At 28.8% G+C, this 23936-nt stretch overlaps 3 protein-coding genes across 7 annotated transcripts in view; 1 reads left to right on the forward strand and 2 right to left on the reverse strand.

The window, feature by feature from the left end:
• Positions 1 to 329: 329 nt before the first annotated feature.
• On the forward strand, positions 330 to 4192 carry LOC145184689 (microtubule-associated protein RP/EB family member 1-like). The gene is made up of 6 exons (XM_080060436.2): positions 330 to 783; positions 946 to 984; positions 2858 to 2964; positions 3118 to 3468; positions 3549 to 3701; positions 3799 to 4192. Exons 1-6 carry the CDS (start codon positions 663 to 665, stop codon positions 3865 to 3867), a joined length of 840 nt encoding a protein of 279 aa, XP_079916562.2. The 5' UTR covers positions 330 to 662; the 3' UTR covers positions 3868 to 4192.
• A 6258-nt stretch (positions 4193 to 10450) lies between these two features.
• On the reverse strand, positions 10451 to 18278 carry LOC145189829 (DGAT1/2-independent enzyme synthesizing storage lipids-like). Of its 5 annotated transcripts, none has more exons than XM_090078515.1 (10): positions 18011 to 18278; positions 16789 to 16850; positions 15814 to 16117; positions 15447 to 15614; positions 15262 to 15332; positions 14932 to 15054; positions 14543 to 14606; positions 11402 to 11477; positions 11162 to 11225; positions 10451 to 11055 (listed from the first exon to the last, which is right to left on the reverse strand). In XM_090078515.1, exons 3-10 carry the CDS (start codon positions 16082 to 16084, stop codon positions 10948 to 10950), a joined length of 945 nt encoding a protein of 314 aa, XP_089934641.1. In that variant the 5' UTR covers positions 16085 to 16117; positions 16789 to 16850; positions 18011 to 18278; the 3' UTR covers positions 10451 to 10947. The 5 variants fall into 5 exon arrangements, with proteins under 5 accessions (XP_089934641.1, XP_089934640.1, XP_089934642.1 ...); XM_090078514.1 differs by lacking the exon at positions 18011 to 18278 and adding an exon at positions 17744 to 17996; XM_090078516.1 differs by lacking the exon at positions 18011 to 18278 and adding an exon at positions 17744 to 17979 and having other exon boundaries at positions 16793 to 16850.
• A 448-nt stretch (positions 18279 to 18726) lies between these two features.
• LOC145185373 (ribonucleoside-diphosphate reductase subunit M2 B-like) overlaps positions 18727 to 23936 on the reverse strand; it is a 6371-nt gene continuing 1161 nt past the window's right edge. The window contains exons 2-6 of the mRNA XM_090078512.1: positions 20344 to 20534; positions 19989 to 20252; positions 19559 to 19869; positions 19158 to 19428; positions 18727 to 19075 (exon numbers count right to left, since the gene is read on the reverse strand). Coding sequence (XP_089934638.1) covers positions 18902 to 19075; positions 19158 to 19428; positions 19559 to 19869; positions 19989 to 20252; positions 20344 to 20487 — 1164 coding nt within the window. The 5' untranslated portion in view covers positions 20488 to 20534 and the 3' untranslated portion in view covers positions 18727 to 18901. The remainder of the gene's footprint in view (positions 19076 to 19157; positions 19429 to 19558; positions 19870 to 19988; positions 20253 to 20343; positions 20535 to 23936) is intronic.

Consider the following 23936-nt stretch of genomic DNA (forward strand, 5'->3'; position numbering starts at 1 on the left):
GATTTTACTAACAGAAATAAGGTCTACTAGCTTGTGTTCTCTATGTTCCTTTTTGTGTAAATGATAATTTAAAACAAATAATTACTTGAGAATATTTTTAAGTTTAATCATGTTTTTAACTTGAAAATATTCTGAAAATGCAACATTTTCTTCAGACTAGTGCAAAAATCCGCAAAATGCTTATGTAAATTCAGTTCTCTAGTACTCAAAAAATAGTTTAAACTAATTCTACATGATACTATCACTTTTGCATGTTGAACTCTGCAAGCTCTGTTAGCAGAGGCTCCTTTTGGTACAAAAACATAACGTGCGCCGCAGTTCATATGAACTTTTATTTTAAATTATTGCTGTTCAACAAAACACTGTTCGAAGCAAAATTGTCTGGCTTTCTGGCATTGTTAAAATAAGCGCATAAGTATGTTAAAATCAATTTGGGATCGTCAGATTAGACTTGTCCCTCTCATACATCCTAACTGGAAAACCGAATTTCCAAAATTAAAATACTGGTCTCACGGTCCTTTTAATACTATCGTGAAAATTTCTTCCGTTTAACTTTTGATATGTGACCATTCTCATTTCAAAAACAGAAAAAGCGTACGGGCTGGAGGCGTTGGATTGTCATTGCTCTGGTAATTTTTCACTGTAACACCTGTACATAAGTAATGGCTGTAAATGTTTTTAACACTGGTGTCACATCAGAAAATCTTAGCAGACATGAAATGATGCAATGGATAAACGACAGCCTGCAGACTAACTATACAAAAATAGAGGAGATGTGTGCCGGTGAGAAAACATTTGATAGATTACAAATATCGCTCATTGAGCAGATTTTTTTGCACTGCATATTGCAGTTGAATTTCTTTTATGTCGTTTTCAATTTCTCAGCTCAGTTGATGTACTATCTATGGAATTCTTTCGATATTTATATATCTGCTTCTTCTTTAGGTGCTGCATATTGCCAGTTTTTAGACATGCTCTTCGAAAGTAAGCCTTAGTTGAATTAGTTAGCCTAATAAAGACTCTATATTTTGTTTTGAATTTTATGTGGGTATTATTACTAATCTATTATGCTTTTACTTAATGTTTGTTTACCATATTTCTTAATTTAAGTATTTCGTTAACTAAAAATAATTACATTTTAAATAAGGGTTTAAGGATTGCAAACCTTATTTCCTGTACCTGCAGTATTGTTTTTTCTGTACCTGCAGTATTATTTTAAAACTATTATCTACTAATTGAAGTTTTTTATTAATCTGTATTAGATTAATTAGACTAGTGTAATACAGATTAGTATAAAACTTTAAATACTACAACCATATTTTAAGAGTCTTTAAGAACTACAATCATGTTTCAATCTTAAAAGAAGTAAGCTTATAGAATTTTAAAACATTTTTACTTGTAAATTTACTGTTGTATAAAGCCATTTCTTTAAAAAATATATTCTAATAGTGTAGTTAAACAAAAATGGGGTAGAATATTTATAATTATGTAAGATCAAGGTCAGGTTTATATAAAAATAAGAAATAGTGTAATAAATAAAGTAGTTTGATTGCCTTTTTGATTACCATTTAACAGTTTTACTGGTAACGGTAAGACCTTTTTATTTTATTTTCATCACCTTTGAGAAAAAGAAAAAAAATACTTATGATTGTTGCTTAAAGAGTATGAGTCTTTTAGTTTTTATATTTTAATATTTTTATGTATAATTTATATTTATGAAATTATTTAATGAAATTTGTATGTTTATCTTCTTTTTTTTTTGTATTTTATTACTTTTTACTGAATCGATTTTTTCATTACTGGGTTATTGACTTTTTTTTCTAATTAGTATTGCTAAAAAACTTTCAATGTTGTAAAATCAAGTCAAGTTGTTGTTTTTTGTTGTTGTTGTTGTTATGGTTATATTACTATTTATTATTATTATTATTATTATTATTATTATTATTATTATTATTATTATTATTATTATTATTATTATTATTATTATTATTATTATTATTATTATTATTATGCTACTATTTATCATTACCACTTTTCATTACATTACCATTTGTATTTGTATTATTTGATGTGTTTTACTCATTTCATTATTTTCCTTTTTTTACAAGTTGAAAATTAATAATTTATGAACTAGTGTTATTCTGATAATAAATTATTCAGTTATTTAGCAGAACTTATTTGCTGGCATGTGTTCAATATGATTTCTGTTATTTTGAATCAAAAATTTAAAACAACGATTGTTTTCAAACTTCATTTAATCTCCATTTTAACTCTCAAAAAAAATTAAAGTGAGCCATTCATTAACAAAAATTTCTTTTGCTATCAAGTTATGTATTTTTAAAATTTCTCTGTAAAAGTTATTATATTGCAGTTGAAGCTTACTCAATTGCAATATACATCTATATCTAAAAGATGGAAACAAGAGTTTTGGTTTTAGTTGTATTGCAACTTATATTTTCTAATAAATTTCCCGCATCTTTTAAAGAATTTTTTAGCCATGTTTTTATAAAGGGTATTTATAACTTTTTAACAAAAAAGTTACCATTTCCATCATTTGGTTTATATCTGCTATTCAAAACTGACTTACTCAACTGTGCTATTTTTTACTTGACTTTTAAAACAAGAGAAATGCAAGTATCTTGAGAATTTTAAATTTCTATTTTTTGTCAAAGTGGTAAAAATTTTTGAGCACTTTAAATAGTGATAAACAATTTTTCTATAAACTGTGTTCATGCTGTGTTCATTTTCTATGAACGTGTTCCACATGTTCTGCAGAACATGTGTAAAATAAAAGAGCTTTTTGGATTTATACTATTATATGAGAAGTTTAAAATGATTTGGCATTTTCCTTTTTCAGATTGTATCCCAATAAAGAAAGTAAAATTCCAGGCCAAACTGGAACATGAGTACATTCAAAATTGGAAATTGCTTCAGACAGGTTTTAAAAAAGTTGGAGTCGATAAGGTGTTATTTTATTTGAATACATTTTAAAACTTTCTTCAACATTGTTTATTTGTAAATTTATTCAATTTATGAAATTCCTTTTTAATCATAAGTTTTTAAATTCTGAATTTTAATTTGGTCAAAAGAAAGTTTACGTATTTTTTTCTGTTCTAGATCATTCCAGTGGATAAGTTAGTGAAAGGTAAATTTCAGGATAACTTTGAGTTCCTGCAATGGTTCAAGAAATTTTTTGATGCCAACTATGGAGGTCAAGAGTATGATGCTTTGGCTGTTCGAGGAGGAGTTATGCCTAATCCAACTACTGGTGCAACTGGTATTGCAGTTAAAAAGCCAGTAGCAGCAGTTGCCACTAAACAGCCATCTACCATAAAGCCCAAGTTACCTTCAGCCACCATCGCACCAAAAAAAGCCTCACCTGCTCCAGCTAAGTCTGCCTCGAGCATTGCCAAACCAAATGTTAAATCTCCAGTTAATCAGCAAGAAATTGACAATCTTACTATAGAAGTGACTCATTAAAAACTTTTCTCTTGTAAGCTCTTGTTATAGTTTATCCCAAATGCTCTCTTCAATTTTTTTTCTTTTAGTTAAGTGAACTTCGGACAAATGTGGAAGGTTTAGAAAAAGAAAGAGATTTTTATTTTGGAAAACTCAGAGATATTGAAGTAATATGCCAAGAACCTGAGAATGCTGGCTCTGAATTAAGCGAACGAGTTTTACAAATTCTATACGCTACTGAGGTAAAACCTATGTAGAAATGGTGTAATTATTGACACATTTAATACTATTTCCGCTTGATTAGCTAATTTGGAATCGCGTTTATGTTTTTTATTGTAGGAAGGATTTGCGCCTCCTGATGAACTCGAAAACGGAGAAGAAATTTCTGGAGAAGCCGATGAATATTAATAAGTTTTTTTTCAATGGTAAAAAAAAAAATAACCAAAAACAGACATATGCAAAATATTCTTGCTCGCTTGTAGTGGTATCGTGTAAATTTGTTTTACGTGCTGTATTTTATACAGGGACTTAGCATCGAACGTGATTTGCTTCTCGAGAAATTCAAGTGATTGCGCTGATTTCGATTTTACGTCTGTATTTTGTCTATTTATAAATAACAGCTTTTTAAATTGTGGGTGAGGGGGGAGGGACAGCGTTTTCATTGTCTTTGCACAAAATTTCGTTATCGTAATGTAGTTATGTTCTTTGATGAATAAATTATAGTTGATGAGAATTTTTTTTTTTTTTTTTTTTTTTTTTTTTTTTTTACTATCAGAATTTTTTATCTTAGAATTTTTTTCTACCCAAAAATATTGTTTGTGTAACAACATCTTGTGTAAAATTAAATTTTCTGCCCTTTTTTTTAAAAAAACGTCTTTAAGAGTAAAACCTCGCATAGATAATATGATTTCAGGCTTTTGCAAATTACTGAGAAATTTGTTTCGAATTTCCCCCCTCCCCTCTTTAGATAATGCGCCTAATGATGTTTCCTTCGTGTCTTCTTTTTTTAATTTGAGTTTTTTTTTTTACTAATTAAATGGAAAAGAATTTGCTTATCGGAGTTGTGGTATATCTACTATGCTTAGTGTAAATAATTGAAACGAAAAGAGAGATCAAAACTTGAGGGAAAAGTCAGTCCAGGAGGTTTTCAATAAAAAGTTTTCAACATCAAATCAAATACGGTTGTTAACAAAAATTTATATTGATGAATAAAATGATTGTAATTTGCTTAATTGATATTAATTTTAAATTTGGGTTTTATTTCAACAAAACAACATAGATTTTAAATTTTCTGTTGAATAATTTGGTTAAAATTATTTTGCTTTCATTGAAAAGCGTATTATACTTTCTTTCTCCACTTTTCCAGCAGCATTAGCTGTTATGGTAGTAAAATGTTAACCAGATGTTACCGTTTAACAGGTATCAGGCTATTTCTTAGAGAACTTAAGACTCTTTAAGAAATAACCTGATATTTGTTAAAACGTTTCCGACCAAAATGTAAATAGATAATAGCTTTTTAAGAAGCACCAACAAGAACAGCGTATGGGTTAGCCCATGTTGTCTGCTACGTTTCTTATCAATAGAAAAAAAAGTCATTGGTCACAAAATTGTTTTGTTCCTCGTGTTAAAAGATCTACTTAAGTTTTTCTTTAAAATGATAAAGTAGTTTTTAAAATCTTGGGCTACCAAACAGTTAAATATACAGAAAGTGAAAGTCGCTGGTTCAAGTTCAGTTCAGTTTTTTTAAACTGTTAACTCAAGTGGTAGTGGTCTCATAGTTTTTTGTATATTAAACTGTTGATTAAACACTGTGTGATAGTAATTTAGGTAAATTGTGAATCTTTCTTCAAATAGCAAAATTATGGTTCTGCAGACCATAATTTTGCTACTTTTAAGAAAGATTCGAGCGATCATAAATCAACAAAATCACAAAGATTTTGTTGATTTTAATCCGCTCTCTCCAGTCAACAATTGTTGGTTAAAATAAACCCCTTTCCGCTCATAAACTTAGTTTTGGTTGAATGCTCTACCCCTAAAAACGTTCTGCCGTGTAATATTTAAGATCTCTACCTTAGTGGATTGTTGACACCGAATGTTCACTTACCAGAAGGAGGTTCACAAAATTAGGTCGAAGTCTCTAAAGCGGCTAGACCCGGCCTTATGCCTCAGTGATATTCTATTTTAAAAATGAAACCGAAATTTAACCGAAAAAAAACAGAAACTTAAGATTATCAAAGAGCAGGAAACAAGGAAACAATGTTATAAATAAATGTAAATTTCTCCTACTAAAACTAAGAGAAGAGTTAAAGGGTGTAAGTTGGAAATGAGGAGAAAGACAACATTCTCTTGCTATTGCGTGGCATAATAGGTTTCTTTTTAAACAGGTGTAGTTTGAAGCTGCCTCAAGTTCCCATAAAACAATTCAAAACTTACAGAGTGATGATGATATTACCAATAATTTTTATACTACAAGAAAAAAAATGAAACAAATTGTATTTATAGTAACGGAAAACAAAAAAAATTTTGTCATTTATGTTAAATATTTAAAAGTGTTTCCCTGAACTTTTAAACGAGCACCCAAGCAAGTTGCATTCCATCATATTTTATACATTCTATTACTTGACCAATTGGCGATTCTCCTCTGCCCTAATCGATAAAGGCCTGCTCAGATCAATGTGCATCATTAACACTACCTGCCGTTTCTCACTTGTTAAACATATTGTCAATAGTTTTCCTTGTTGGGGCAGGTAAATCAAAGTTACAATATTGGTGTTGGATTGAAACTAGATATTTCAACAAATATTTGTGTTTTATTAACAAGATTCTTTGTTGCACGCTGTAACGCAGCTCCCTCATTTCTCAAAACAAGAAATATTAACATACTAAAATAAACTTCATTTATATGCAAACATACTGACAAAATTTTATTGGTCAGTTCAATTTGCCAATGGTTTTAACCAATTGTTATCGTATAACAGCTTTTGCACACTCTCTAATTTTTTTGTTTTAAGTTGTTGATAAGCAATACATGGAAAATTAACATAAAGTAGACTTAAAAGTTTAAATATCCCTGTTTACCTGGATGAGTATGTTACCATCTTGAGCTTCTCAAGTGCGCTTTCCGTACTAAAAACAAGTTTTAAAGATAAAAACGTCGAAAACTTTCTCACTCAAAATATGAGTAGTAAAGACATATAATTTAAATAAAATAAACTTAAAACTGATGATTTAAATCATAATTCAAATCAGAAATAAAAATCATGATTTACATGAAGAAATAAAAATTACATACAGCTTTTCAATAAGATTATGTTTTTCTCCTTGTTTATTCAATAAGTGAAGTAAAAGATGTTGACTAAAGAGCATTTAGTTAACATTTTAATATTTTTTCTTTCTTTTACTAAACTTTTTTGCCACCGCGATTTCGTTTGATATTGTTATATCGTTTTGATAACTCATGTAGACAATTAAACTTGGGCCTAATCTTTATGTTGTTCTGAACATAAATCATAGAACTGTTGAAGATGAGAAGCTAATTTGGTAGCAGTTCAGTGAGAAAGTGCAGAAACATCGATACTATGCTATTGGAACCTTTCTTTTCTACAGTCTTATTGTGAGAAAAATTACGTATTATTGTATTAATTGTAAAAATTACGTATTATTGTATTAATTGTAAAAATTACGTATTATTGTATTAATTGTAAAAATTACGTATTATTGTATTAATTGTAAAAATTACGTATTATTGTATTAATTGTAAAAATTACGTATTAATTATTGTGAGAAAAAAGTACAAGAATAAAAAACAAGAAGCCGTAGGGGAGATTCGTGTACCTAGGGCTTTCTTGTACCTAGGACCACCTTTACTTGATCATTATCAAGTTTTAATTCAATTTTATTTTGTCAGTTGGTAGGTAACACTAATTGCTTTTTTTTTAATTCATCAGAGGAGGTTGTTGGGGCAGTTGCTATCGTTGACCTATTCCATTGGTTACTCTACATGTTTTTTTTTCAACAGCTATTTTCTTGGAATTTCTAGCGTTATTGTAGATTTGTATTGATGCATTGCTAATTTTTTTCTCACTGAAAAGTTATTACCTTGATTATGCTCTTTAGTAAGATTTTTTTTGATGCTTTTTTTTTTGCCTTTTGTTTCAAAAATAAACTATTTAAATGTTTGAAAATAGTTAATAATGAAAGAGTCTAAAGTGTGAACTGTGCAAAATGAGTTTCGAGTTTAAATATAAGAAAAGTAGTGTTCTGTTTTGCTATTCCGTCTTGTCTTCTTGTTTCAAGACTTTTTCAATGACTAATATTGAGCTACCAAAGGAACAATCTTATCAACACAGTCCTTCCGGCTTGGGTTTGTTGGAATACAAGCACGTAATCAAATGTTTTAAAGGATATCGTCAATCAAGAGATTTGCAATCAATCTTCTTTCTTTTCTTGAATCCTATTTTCTCTCAAAAAGATATTTTTGTAATGCAGCTCTATTTAAGTGTTGTTTCCCTCCTTTGAAGTGATCTAAGGAAAAACCAAAAGCTGATTATTTAAATGAGATTATTTTCCTCCTTTGAAGTGACTTCTGCTTCTTTTCGTGACATTATTTTTCTTTGGAATATGAATTTAATCCAATAAACGTTTTCTCTCTGATCTTAGTAATGTCTCTGTCTCTGTTTTAATGGAGATACTTTTATTAAGGTTTTTACTTGTTCGGCCAACTTTCTTTGCTATGGGATTCTAAATGATGTTTCTGAAAAAAATTATTTAAGTATTAAGTATTATCCAGCCGGCTGACTTGTAGTCATGCACACCTGCTGCGTTCAGAGAAGACCCAGCAGAATATCATCTCAGAGTATACCTCACTTTCAGGAAATAGATGAAGACTACCTTAGCCTGAGTAAAATTCTTGATGACCGTTTATAAGAGGGCGAGGCCAATATTGATCGAGGCCAATATTGACCTAAGCAACCATTTGTTTTTTGCACATTGTTTCTTGGTCAGGTCAGGTTTTAGCGTATTTTTAAATTACAAGAAGAATTCTAAAAGTTTTTACTTCTAGTCATAAAAGTTAATCAGAGAAAGTAGATTTTTTTTAAAAAAAATCTTCCCTTCTAAAACCTTTGTGAGAAGATATTTGTATCTTTTTTCATACAACAACATACTCCGTGTGGGGCCAAATTTTGGCCTCAATAAGCTGAGCGACTGCCAAGGGCCCTGCACTTCAGAGGACCCTACGCAGTGGAGCCTCTTAAAATAAATTATAAAATATTTGTCTTTTTCTTTATGAAGATTTTCCTGCAGGGACCCACTTCATAAAATCAAGATTTTACCAGGCTGTAACAGATTTGAAAATTAAAAGTGAAACTTCTCTACACGATAACTTTTGAACAATAAATTTTTTTAACTGGCTTGATGGTCTGATGTGATATTTTAGCTAAAGTTAATTTCACTAGCAGAATCTTGCAAAAAACTACATTGAAATGGTTATAGATTTAAATAATCTGAAGCAACTAATAGTTTTTCTTAAAGAATATTATTCTTCAGGTTTTCTAAAACGCTTGCAGCAAAAAAGTTCTGCCGCAAGTAACTGTGAGTTCCGAATAAAACAGAAAAAAAAAACGAGGCAGAACCAAGAAGAGACTTTTTGACAATTAGATCAGGATGAATTTGTGGAGAATCTTAAGAAATCATTTAAACCCGAATAGTTTTTAGCAATTGTTGATAGTACCCTCATTTCCTTTTAAAAAAATTAAGTCATTCTGATAAGTTTAGCTTTTTGCTAACATATGTGTATAAAGAGAAATGCTACAAGAAAAGCTTATGATGAGTTGTATAAAACTTCAATATAGACTCCAGGTTCAAACGAAAGATGAAAGTGGTGTTAAAGACCTTTGCGAAGAACTGCTACATTTCAGCAATTTTATCCCAAGTCACTATGCAATTGTTCTAGATCGTCTACGATATGTGCAAATCAACTGGAAGACAGTTATTTACTCAAATAATGTGTTGCTCTTCGTATACAACTGACAAGTCTAATCACTATTGCTTATGCAGAAAAAATCTTTTCAAAAAGGTCTACACAATTTCATTTTTAAGAAATGTGGAACTATGATATATTGAAAATGTTTGTTGTATCTGATTCTTATCCTAAATACAAACATAGCAACTGAAAAGGAACCATTAACTATTTAAAAAAATAACTTGAGAAAAGGCCCCGCAAAAGCTTGGCACGGCCCTATTCTGTTGGATTTGTATTGATAATCTGAAGAAATGAGTTTCCAAACAATTCTGATACACGAGTTTTTTTAATATGTAACATGATAAACTTTCATTTGAAGGATACTACTGGTATGAGATGCACCATAAAAGTTTTTCAAAATGTTTTCATTAACTTCATCTTGGCATACTACTAGTTATACTTGTGTTTGTTTGATGAAACCTGTTTCTAATAACTGGCTAAATGAAAAAAATATAGCAACTTATGTTTCCTTTTGGTTAGCTGGTTAAAATTGTATAGTGGGAGTCATTTAAAAATAAAGGCGAAAATAACATTACCGTCAACTTATCAAAATTGAAACGGCCGTTGCCCTTCAATTATTTGAAAGGCTAAGTTTTTAGTTTAAGGGGGTTTTTTTGTTGTGATGAAAAATGAAATGCTCTGAGAAAACATAAAAAATTCAACAACTTTTTTTTTTTTACTGTTGATGTGTATAACATTATACAGAGAGTTACTAATTATTTTTAAGATGCAGACAACACGAGACTAAAAAAATGTCATTTCTGTAAATAAAATTAACTTCTCTGTTTACAATTGTAAAAATTTATATTTTGACAATTTATTATTGTCAAAAACTAAAATTTATATTTTGACAATTTAATATTGCCAAAAACTAAAACCGAACGTGAAGCAGTTGAAATATATATTACATATACAAACGTCAAGTAAAATGAAATACTTTTTCTTGTTTATAAAAATATATATAAATAATTTTTTTTTTTTTTTTTTTTTTTTAACCTAGCGAATAAAACACGCAAAATTTTTTAACGAACACTAAGCACTTTGTATTATAAACGATTTTTATTTTTAAAAATTTATGTGGAAATCCATTAACGAATTCTAAAATTACTAAGTATTACCGCAGTTTGAGCGCTCCCAGGTTTTTTGTTTTTTTTTTAAATAAAGTTTTTAGAGCCTGAGAGGGTTTGACTTAAAAAAATGCAGGCAAAATTAGAAAAAAACATAATTTTGTAAAAATGCTAGCAACAAAAAATGCTATTAGAATATACACAAAATATAAAAAATTTCTTTTTTTTTTTTTTTTTTTTTTGTGGTTTTTTTTTTATTAGCTTCTTTTTTTGTTTGGGCGTGACACACACACACGCACGCTTACACACGCACATACACACGCTACCTTGAAATATTCTATTCTGTGATTGCGTACTAAAACATACACATAAACCTCTTTGTACTAACAATAATCTATGTCATAGAAGCTTCATCCATTGAGGAAGCCATCTATCTTTAAGTCCCCCAAGAACAGTTCCAGGAGTTCTTTGATGTTTTGTGATCATTTTAGATATCGCATCTGCACACTATAAGTGAAAGAATGAGCAAATAACGAACAAACAAAGAATAAGCAAAGAATGGGAAAAAAAAAGCAATTTTTCGTATACTGAGAGGTTTTAGAGACAGACTTACTAAGTCAGAAACTTCTTTTGGAGACATCCTAGGATCGTATTCGATCTTTGGACCAAAATATGTCCTAAAAATAAAAAAAATATTGAAAGAATCATTGAGAAGTGAAAGCATACATAAAATTTGACGAAAAAATTACATTTTGCAGACCGGAAAATTCACAAGTTATACACCGGGGGACGTTACTTTATGGTATACAAAAAAAAATATGAAGAGAGATATAAAAAATAATAAATTCATTACGTCATTTTGACGGGAAAACCACCATAGTATAAAACCAAAGGTATTTTAGTAGTTTCATATACTTTCTGAAAAATACCTACATTAAAAAGGAAAAAAAAGCAATCATTTAACAGCCCGCTATAAAATTTATTATAAACCTTCGTCAACTCATAGCTCACTCGTTTATGACTGTCTGATATATAAAACAATTATGGTGAAAGTTTGACGCGCTACTATTTCATACGACAATAATAATCTAATGAATATTACTAATGAGAAAATAATTAGAACATATATGCATATATATATATATATATATATAGTGATTTAAACTGTAAACGATATTTTTTTCTTTTCACAAACATGTTATTTAAAACAATTTAATCATAAACATGTAGTCTGCACAAATTTTTAATTTACATCTAAATTTTAACATTGATTTTACAATCAATGTTAAAGTTCAGATTTAAATTAAAAAACTGTGCAGGCTACATGTTTGTGATTTGCTCGTGTGTGTTCTGCTAGTGTGTGGTCTGCTTGTGTGTGGTCTGCTTGTGTTTGTTCTCTTTGTATGTGGTCTGCTAGTGTGTGGGCTGCATACTTAACTTTTCATTCAGCAATCTTTTATGAATAAAAACGCTAATTTCAAAAAAGACCAGCAACCATTATCAGCAGAAAAAATTCCCAAACAACCTATCGAATCAAGGGAAATTACTAAAATCTGAAAAAAAAATCATAAAGAACCAACCGAATTGAGCGAATTTAGTGAAATATAACTCGTCTAACGTAAAAATTGTTATGATATAGTAATATGATAACAATTTTTACGTTAGACGTGTTTCGCGGATGCCCTTGTAAATACTTCGCGAAGAAGCGGAGTTCAGTTGTGTTGTTTATTCGTATCGTTTTTTAGAGTATTTAGAACAATAATTGTTTACGAAAATTCAAAGAATGTTAAAATCAAAACTGGTTACCTTTATTTTTATTAGTGTTTCAAATTCGTAACGTGTGCGCAGTTCTGTGAACTCAAAAAGCAAAAAAAAAAAAAAGAGAGAGAGAGAGAGAGAGAGAGAGAGAGAGAGAGAGAGAGAGAGAGAGAGAGAGAGAGAGAGAGAGAGAGAGGAGTTAAAGCTGTTGTCAAAAATTACTTTTTTTGCTTTTGCACTTCAGCTTTCTTCACAGAATTTAAGAAGGGATGAAGATAGGGAATTACTGTTTTATGTAAAAAATTTAGCGATTTAATACAGTAGAATCTTGCTGCAATAAACCCCCTGGTACAATAAACCCCTGGTACAAAGGACTTAACCTTGGTTCACACGTTTCTCTCTAACAAAAGTGTCAATACAAAAAATTTCGATGTAACTAGTTTTTGATATAATAAACTGTTTTTCACTTTCCTTCGCTTTGTTTTAAATATTTTAAATTAGTGGATACTTTTGGGAACTAAATGTTATTTTATATGCAATTTCTCGAGTGGAGTAGGAAAGATTTCTTAAAATTTATGTTAGTTCAGGGTTGTTTGTCAATTGAAACAATGATTTTGAAAAAATAGAAAATAATTGCTCTATTTCAAAACTACCGTTAACAGAATTACTTGTAAAAAGCAACTTACCAATCTGGTAAAGGTTTTTAAAAAATTTTAATGTTAAAGTAGTTGTACAAATAATACATTTATTGATAAAGATGAATCTTACTCTTTTTTTACTTTGCTTTCTTAAAAGCCTTTATAGTATAAAACATCAAGTTTTTTTTTTTAATCTATAATTATCAATCATGCTTAATATTTACATAAATAGAGGTAAATGTTATACACATGGTAGCTAAAGCAGAATGACAATATCGGTGACAGTAATCCTGTTGCAAAATAATTTGCTGTCACAGATGCTGCCAGAAAAACAAAGCCTGCAGTTCAATAATCGAAACATGGCGCTTCCTCCAGCTTGTGTGCTGATCATAGGTTTAACAAAACCCTTCAAAGGATTACATTAAAATTTAATAAATACAAGATGTAATTTTTAAGAAATGATGATTACTAAATTTTCTTTATATTTAGCTCCTATTCTATCAACAGGAGGATTTATCAAATCATTAATCAATTATATCTGAATATTTACTGAAAGTTTTTAAAATTGAATAATTGTTTTTAGATGTTACGAATTTTTAATTCATGTATTAACTCTGTCGATAGTTTCAGATGTATTTCACTAACATTATTAATCGAGAAAATATATATGAATTAATTATATTTATTGTTTGAAAATATTCAATTTAAAAAATCTACACCACTTACAAAGAAAGCATATGAACTTTATTTTGTATGCAAAGTGGGTGACGAGGATAAAAATTTAGGCAGCTTGTGTATGCAGAAAAATGTTGAAGGGTAGAAAATATTTGAATATACAACACCATTTGAAATACCAATGATTTGGCATGAACCAAAGGATTGAAATTTCAGAAATGTATTCAATTCAATAGATATGTTTAGTGCAATTAGAAGACATTTTTCTATATATATATATATATATATATATATATATATATATATATATATATATATATATATATATATATATATATATATATATATATATTATGTAAAATATTTAGCAGTAAGTTGGCGACATGTCAGTGTAAAAAATGCAATAATAATTATTTTATTAGGGCCAAGAAAAAAAGAAAGTAAAAGCTGTCAAACTAAATTAGAAAAAAAAGTAACATTTTCTTGAACTGTAAATTTAAAATTTTTGTAATATTATTCAAAGGTTTTGCATTAAACTCAACATACTTATTTTGTTCATCTGTTTTGATTATGAAATCAATTTTTTATTTGGTTTGTATTTAAAGAAGAAAAAATTTGATATTCAATTTACCTCACCTTGTACTAAACCAAGGCTCAAATCCCAATGCTTACATATTAGAGATATTAGTGAGAAATCATTTTATAACAATAAAATGATAGATTAGCTCTATCACCAAAGTTGATGTTGTTAACTTTGTTGATAGAAATAATCTTTTGCAACTTGCTGTGATGAAAGTTTTATCATAATCTGTATCTAAATCTATACAACGATTAGCAACATATTTAAACAACAAAAATTAACAGCAAGCATAAAACTGATGCTACTGGTATGAAATTTAACAATGGTGTTTTCGTTCAGTTACCTTGGACACATTTCACAACTTTAAAACTTTCTCTACTGTTTGTCGTGAAAACAGGAATGATTGGCTGAAAGAAAAATGACTTGAAATAAACAAAACTGTTATATACTCTGAAAACAAAAAAAAAATAGCTATACTACTAAAACGCAACTTTAGTTATTAAAAGTTATACTTTCAATAACTGAAGTTGCATTTTCATACCAAAATAAGGAAATTATTTTGCTGTTAAGCAATACAAAATATGAGTGTAGTATGAAAATGTAAAACTTCTGTAAAATTCTTGAAAATAAAAAGAAAAAGTATCTACAGATGGTAATATAAATAAACCTAATATTATATATTTAAATTTTTCAAAAATTAAGATATTAAAAAAAGTCTATTAGAAAATTTACCACACGAGCTGCTAGTGCTACTTTGGCAAATCCTTGCCTGTTGTTCCATTTTAAGTCATATTCATCAGTTGCAAATATTGCTTCCCGAACACCTCCAGGAAGTATAGCAAGTAGATGACCTTTCTGTAAAAAGCAATACAAATTGAGCATTCAGAAATATCATTGGAAAGTTATGAAAAGAAAACTAGAAAAAATTCTAGAAAAAATTCAGAAGAAATACATAGCAAAAACATTTCAAAAAGAGTATTTTAAAAAAGCAAATTACAAGTAAAAATTTAAATCAAGCTTTAAAAAGCATTATAAATAAATAATAAAGCTAAAAAAGCCTACACGCAAAGTCCTCACACACTCTGTTGCAGGTCCTGTAAAGCATCCAAATACCTCTAATAAATTCTTTAATCCTATAAATTTTTAACATGTCAATACATATATGTGCACCTTAAGAAAAAAAAATATAAAAATAAGTTTAAAAAATATATATATAACTTCAAAATGCAAAATCTGACAGTTCTAACCTGGTAATCGAAACAAAAAATGATCAACAACAACCTTCAACCGCCTTTTTTTACAAAGCTGCAACTTGGCTAGAATATAGTACACATCTATAGGTAGAGTTCCGTGATACATGCATAGCAATGCAGGGCCTTTCTCTGGAACATTCTCCAACCCTATAACTTCATGTGCTAAATAACAGTATCCAAGAAAATAATCAAAAATATTGAATTTCCTAAGATAGTTATTTGACTCAACTTTTACTTTTTCTATAATGATCTTTGTTTTAATTCACTAATACCACAACTTACTGAGAATCAATTCAAAAAATCACAGCTTACTGGAAATTGTTTAACATTTTAAATTTTGGATTAACAAATACTTACTTACCATGCCAATATTTTGCAAGCAGACTTATAAAAGTACAGACAGACAATCTAGCACTATTCCAAAAATGTTCAGACCAAACTTCCCTGTCTTTGTAATGACCCCTCCTGCGACTCTTGTGAGCATATAAAAATACAGCCACAGCATAAAACAATATCAGAACAACCACAGGGATAAAAAAAAGGGTAATCACTCCAGTCAAAACATATGTATACCAGTCACCAACTACACCCAGAAGAAATTCATAAAGGGCAATCAAGTGTATTGATTCCATTATCCAATTTTATTTTCAGTAGAACTAAGAAACCTTAGAAAGAATAACAATTAATATTCTTAGATGTAACCAACCACCAACAGCAGATGTAAATAAAAAAGATTAGCACAGATAACAACATCTTTCTATAAATAACTACACCTTAAAAAAACAGCCATATCTAAACAAAGTCATTAAAATATTGAATATTGATTTTAAAGCAAGGATGTAAATATTATTTTATTGGCTGACTGCTGCCATTATTCCAAACAAGAACTTCTGCCGCTATCACTCATTTCAACGAAAGTTTTAAATCCTAACTTGTGAAAAAGAAAACAGTAATAAAAATGCTACACAAATGTAAAAAAAAAGTTAATAGATTTTTATTTGTCAGAAAAAAGATAAAAGCTTTTAGCACTTTAAGTACTTTTAGCAATTTTAACATGATACATGATAAATATTTTATGATGTTAAACAATATAAGTTTTGACATAAATACATTGTTTGTAATTTGATGAAAATGAAGCCCAAGTGTTATGCAAACATACTGAACCACACACAGACTTCATACATCACATCAAACATATGTGTGTAAATATTGCAATACATATTTTTGCATGAAACCCAGATTAATGAGCTTTAAAAATATAGCTTTAAAGTTGTTAAAAGGGATTTAAAAAATAAATACCAAATACTTATTTAAAAAATAAAATTTTGCTATTTACCCACAGCAATAATATCACATAGTGTCAATGGCATCTTCAACTAGTTGCTCGCCAATGATTTGCTAAATAAATGTAAAAATAGAATAAAAATTAATCTGACAATTAAAGTTAAACTAAACCATATTAAAAATCTCAAAAATCTTTGAAAAAAAGCACACACTTGGACACACCTTTGCTCTATAAATGTGTGTCATGCTTAATGTAAACAAACAAAAAAAAAAGCAAAACCTTTTATTGAATTGCAGGAGCAAAACAGAACATTTGTTTATTTAATTAGTAATAGATTTGCTAAACTTTTATTTCCTTTATATTTTCTATAAATATGTATCTTTTTTTTTTAATTATAATCATTAGTCACCCAGCAGAATTCACAGTTGATTTTAATAAAATCAACACAATTTTGACAGTGTTTAGGGATTTGCCTTTGCAAGTCTAGGCAAATCCATAACTTAATCAGAATAACTTTGATTTAAAAAATTCAGAACTGAATTTCAGATTCGTTTTTACTCTTTTTTTTGCTTTTAGCTTTTAAGTTTTTTCCTGGTATTCTTGTCAAACATATTTTTCAATGAGCTTTCTTTTGACATTTAATCTGAGTCCATAATCAAGGACTTTATAAATGATGTAAATGTGTTGAGACATGCTTAATGTACAGCATTCAACATCTTTCAGCTTCTCAAGCAATATAAACATAGAGACAAACTAACATACATACATACATACATACATACATACATACATACATACATACATACATACATACATACATACATACATACATACATACATACATACATACATGCATACAAACATACATACATATATATACATATGTATATATATACATATACATATATGTTTATACACTAAAAGATATAAATTTTAGTTCCTATTTTTGTGTTATTATTAGAACACAATTTTGATCAGACACTTCTTCGATGTTTACATTTTTTACCAATTGATTGCTATGTAGCGTTGTGGAGAATGAACCAACCATTTGTTGCGAAAGAGTTTTGTAGGATAAAATCAAACTTCAATAGGGAACAGTATGGAAACTCATTATTAGGTCAAATTTTAACAAGTTTAGTAACATAGTTGAGATTTCGAAGCTTTTAATATTTGTTTTTTAGATACTCTCACCCCAAGTATATTTAAAATGAAAGTGATTCGCAATTTAACTCTGATGCAACCAAAGAAAAAAGAGCTCTGTGGAAGAGGATACCTGAATTGAATAAGGTGAACTTTATTGACGCAAACAGCCTTATAGATAATTCGTTATTTTGTGATTATTGGGGACAAACCTTTTTTTTTTTTTTTTTTTTTGCTTATTTGCAAATTTTTGCATCCAGTTGATAAATTATGGGGATTATCTTTTTGCCTACAGATCTTGTTTTCCCATATAATTCTTTGTAAGCTTTATTTATAACAGGTTATAGTAGAGAGATTTAGGATGCCGTTATTTATGTTGATTTTAAACTGGTATTATCCGCAGTATCACTCGAGTTTCTCTCACATTCCTAATATCGGCGCGTGTTGCCCTTCACTTTAAACTGGCTTAGCTGAAATTACTAGTACTCTTGTCTTAGTTAAACCATACCCGTTAGTAAAACTCATTTTAGTCAAAAGTTAAATCAAGTATCGCTCTCTTACAGCGCGTAAAATATAATCAAGACCCTGAGCTGGAGTACTTTTAAAAAAAACGCCATTTTGAATTTGTTAGCCGAAAAATTGTTTTTAAACAAACAAGTGACTTGATACGAACATCCTTTCAACCATTCCCAGAACATTTCATTAGCAGGGCGGTATGCATGCAGCATTTCAGTCACTTTACCAGATTATCTGTTTTTTAGTTGATGTCGAAAATGTGTGAATTTTTTATAAATATTTAAAGAGAGGTTTTTCTTCGTAGTTAAAGTACGTGAAAATCACACTGAATTGTTAAGAAGATAACTAGACACTTGCATTATTTACAATTTAAAATCTTTTTTGCTTGTCCATAAAAAAATAAATAGTTTATTTTATCCAATGTTTGGAGATAAATAAGAGATATAAGAGATCAAAGTGGCTAAAGATCTCCACTATACTAATCACAATACTAATCGAACTACTCAGTTTAAAAATCTAAATCATCAAGATCTGAAAACTTAAGATTTTTATTAGCCATTGTATTGATTGAGTCCATAACACCTGCCTTCTGGTAGTCAGATACACGACTTTCAAAGAAATTTGCTTTTCTTGCTAAAGATATGTTTTCCATAAAATCAAAAGGATTCTCAACATTCCATTCCTGCAAATAAGATACAACTAAAATAATAAATTTTATTTGAAAAATATAAATATAGTGTTAATACAAAAGAACAATAAGTCACCTTTGAGTAACCAAGAGCATTTATTAGTCTATCAGCACAGAATTGTATGTATGTCTTCATAAGATTTTTGTTCATTCCTAGTAAGTCACATGGCAAAGACTCAGTAAGGAATTCAATTTCAATGGCTACTGCATCCCGGATTATTTCTTTTACTCGTTCTTCAGATGGTTTGTTAACTATGTGCTTATACATTAGACATGCAAAATCACAATGTAAACCTTCATCTCTGCTAATTAACTCATTTGAGAAAGTTACTCCTGGCAGAAGATTTCTAAAAAGAGAAGCCTTTAATTAAATCAGCAAATACTGCATACTTGATTGTTCGGTATTCAAATTTTCAAAACTGAGCCAATATAAAAGTATTTTTAGATTTAATTAGAAGTTTGGAAAGAAAAACAAACCTTTTTTTGAGCCAAAATATGGCAGCAAATGATCCTGAAAAAAAAATCCCTTCAACAGCAGCAAATGCAACCACTCTTTCAGAGAATGAAGCACGTTCCTTATTAATCCACTTTAGTGCCCACACTGCTTTTTTTTGAACACATGGCATTGTTTCAATTGCATTGAATAAATTTGATTTTTCTGTTGGATCTTTAATAAGGGTATCAATAAGCAAGGAATACATTTCTGAATGAATATTTTCAATAGCAATTTGAAAGCCATAGAAAGCTCTTGCTTCTGGTATTTGAACTTCTTGGCTGAAGCACTCTACCTGTTACATTAAAAACTGTTAAAGAAATTTGAAGGAGAAATAATTTAATTCATATTGCTTGAAGGATAATCTGAAGATTAGATTAAACATAAAAGGCAAGAAACAAATCAAAGCCTTACAAGGTTTTCATTGACAATTCCATCACTAGCAGCAAAGAAAGCAAGAACATGTGAGATAAAATACTTTTCCTGAGGTTTGAGTTTTTCTTCCCAGTGAATGGCATCAGCCGCTAGATCAACTTCCTCTGCTGTCCAAAAGGAGGCTTCAGCTTGTTTGTACATCTTCCAAATGTCTGGATATTTAATTGGAAACAAAACAAACCTTCGGGAATTTTCTCGTAGTAAAGGTTCATCGTCATTTTCTTCTGCATTTATATTAGGTTTCTAAATGTAAAGAATTTTATATAAACAAATAGCTCAACTTCTTTCTAATCAAAATTTTAAAACTTTTATAATTTAACTATATAACTCTTACAGCTTGTTTTATTTCTTCCATTGAATGTTGCATAGGTTGCTGATTTTTTGTATAAAGCTGAGCGGCTAACTTTGCTTTCGGAGTCAAGTCATTTTCAACTACATTTAAATTATTTATCAAATTCGTGCAGTCAGTTAGAGGCATGATTAAGATTTCTCATAAGTAACAACAGTAGCACTGATTCAAATTTCCTGCCACAAAATATGATCATTAAAGTTTCAACAGAAAAAATAATTTTCTTGTACAATTTGATTGGTTAAATTGAAAATTAATAATTAAATAGAATATTTTGATTGGACAGAAATAGAAACAAAATGTATGAATTAAGCGGGAGACTTTAACGCGCACTTATTTTTTTATTGTAAGCAAAGTAGATGTTAAATGTTTTAATTGAGAAAATCCCGCCAAAAAATTAGACACGTTTGCAAAAAAAAAAAACCCAGCTGTACATTATTTCGTAATAACTTCATATTTGTGAAATTATCGAAGTTCAAAGGTAAGAATGTATGAAAACAAATCCTTATAGTTTATAAATCGCACACACATTGTTATAAATAAAAATACGGCTTCAATTTTTTGTAACAAAAGTCTCATTGTGTTAAGTCCAAATTTCAGATAAGTAATTTTTCTCTACTTCTTACTATTCCAACTTGTTGAGTTGATGGTTCTCAAAAGTAAAAAATCTCTAAATAGACATACTTATAATCCATCTGAATTATAATCCATTTGAAATAAACACGAGCAATGAAAAGAATTTTCTTTTTTTTTTTTAAAAAAAAAAAAAAAGAAATCAAGTATGTAATTAATTTTTTTTTTTTTTGCTGTTTTTGAAATTTCCCGTGAAGAAAGTGTTAATCACCGTAATATCATTTGATAAAGTTTAACTGTAGTCAAGTAAGAAAAAACCAAGTTTCACATAGTTTCAAATTTGTTTTTTTTTCATACAAATACTCCGGTTGAAACTTAAAAGTTGAAAACTTAATGAAAAAATGAATTTTTTTGTTATTTTTAAAAGTTACAGTGAAGAAATTTTTTAAGGTCAAATCATTAATATTGTTCGGAAAGGTAAATAATGAATAAAGAAATAACAAATAAGCGAAAGAAAATATGATTCGCTTAATGGTGACAAAAAAAAATGTCAAAAGATGACAGTTTGGTAAATTCTGTAGAAGACTAATTTGTCTTTAAAAGTTACAATGGATGATAATTAATAAACTAACCAATAATAAAGAAGAGATTTCCCATTTAGGCTTTTATCGTAAAATTAAATATTTTATTTGCTACATAAAAATATATAGACTTCAACTTTTATGTTAGGAATGTCACATTGATAAATATGCAATACACAAAGTTACTTAAAAATTTGAGACCTTGCAAAAAACGAAGCAAGAGTTGAACAGATTGATGAGTATTTAAATGATCCAGAAGCAATTTGTTTAAATAATAGAGAGCACAACATTTATATGTAAAAAAATGAAAGTTATTCGAGAACCTTGTTTCCAAACTAAATCAATAAATTTTTCAGAAAAAAAATTAAAAAAATAATCATCTCCCTATACTTTGTTTCGTCAAAACTAGTTTGCCTTTTAACATGGGATAATGATACCCTTTGGGAGAATATATATGAAACCAGTTCCAGTTCACCAAAATTCCCTTCAGAAGTGAAGTTACAAACCATGCTTACGTAATATAAACAATTTGATGAGTGACACAAAACAAGTTTATTAATACTTTTACTGGAATTTAATCTTCAGTTTTTGACCGGAGTAAAAGATTTTTTTTTGTTTTGTTTGATTTGGTAGCGAAATTTAGATATCAATTTTATTTACTTATTGCACGATTTTTATTCATTCAATTCATTTATTTGAAATTCCTTGATATGTTATATAATAAGATATTACATGTTATTATATAACATTAAGGGGTTTCAAATAAATTATTTCTTAAAATCTTATGTTAAAATTATATGTTATATAACTACAAACATAACAATACAACTACATCACGTCATTGAGTGAAAAATAGAACAAAAATTTACAAAGCTAAAACTTTACCAATAACACGAAATAAAATATTTTTATATGTATATCATTGTTTATATCTTTTTTTTTTTGGTAATATAGAACACAGATAGGAGGTAATTTGGAATACTATCTAGGTAATACCTCACTATTACTTATTTTTCACTGTTTGGGCTGACCAAAGAAAACCACCTATAAAAGGTTAGAGTGCATACATCTGAGTTTCCAAAAACGATAAATTTTAAATCTAACCATTAAGTCCGAAAAAAATTTTCCTTTTCTTTTTTCTTATTACACATAAAACAGTATTTTAAATCAATTATTATTTTCTCGTTAAAAGGTTAAATTTAAATCAATTATTATTTTCTCGTTAAAAGGTTAAATAGGTATTCGCATTTAAACGCAATTATCTACACTCACCTTTTACTAATGTAAAAGATAAGTGTAGGTAATTGCGTTTAAATGCGAATTTTTTTTCAATTTCCCAGGAAATTGAAAAAAAAAAGTTATAAAATGTATAACTCTTTTTTCATAAGAAAATTTATTTAAAACGTTTTTTACTATCAAAATAAATAAAAAAAAAAGTTTCAAAATATATGACGGTAACGCCACATTATATTCATTGTCACACACTACAAAATATTTTGTTAAGTTTGGAAATCAAAGGGTATGAACACTGGCAAACTTTAAAGAACTCTTACAAAGCTGTTGGAAGTAATGTAAAACAAGCCAAAATGTTTGGAAGTGTGGTCCATGACTGTATTGCATCTGGACAAATTAATATTCTGATTTTAGAACTCAATCCACCAATGGAGCTGCACCTCTTTCTTGGCGATGTTAATTATTTGTTCAGAGCGATGAAAGATACCTGGCCAAAAGCACAGCAATTGGCCAGTGGCGCTCCAGATCCTGGAAGAGGTATACCATAGAGGTCAATTTTCTAGCAATCAATTTCACACATAGTATCACCCCGTCGTTTTTTCATACATCAAATATTTCATCAATCAAAAAAAAGTCTCGCTCGGCCTTTACTGTGATCAGGCCACCCAAAACTGTCAATCATCTTTTTAATTCTCACTGGCAAATATTCATAAGAGGAATTGGTCACCCAGAATATGCACTAAGGCTTCGAAGCTGCGTTATTAATTTCAACAGCAAACATTTGTAGAGACATAAAATTTTTTTTTGATAGCTGTTTGAATTTTATTATTTATTACAACTTAATGAAAAAGTGTTTTTGTTTATGTAATATATTTGCATTAGGGGTGGGAATTTTTTGACTTTTTTTTTTTTTTTATATAATAATTTGCTCTAATACTACCGATAAAGAAATAATACTACCGATAAAGAAATAATATAAAAAGTATTTTAAAAATAATTTCAATTATAACTGATTCAAAAATCCTCTGCACAAACTCGTTAAAGTGAGATGCTAAAGATTTTCGAAAATTAAGTTTGGGTACAGATTTAAAAGTCTTGTTTTTCATAAGGGATTATAAACTAAATTGTAAATTAAAAAAAACTAACAAGTTTACATAGGGCTGATAATACCTTACAAACAATAAGTAAAGA

Source organism: Hydra viridissima, unplaced genomic scaffold, assembly GCF_058129835.1.
Source record: "Hydra viridissima isolate aposymbiotic clone 2 unplaced genomic scaffold, HvirCarnegie_v1 scaffold_2, whole genome shotgun sequence".
NCBI lineage: Eukaryota > Metazoa > Cnidaria > Hydrozoa > Anthoathecata > Hydridae > Hydra > Hydra viridissima.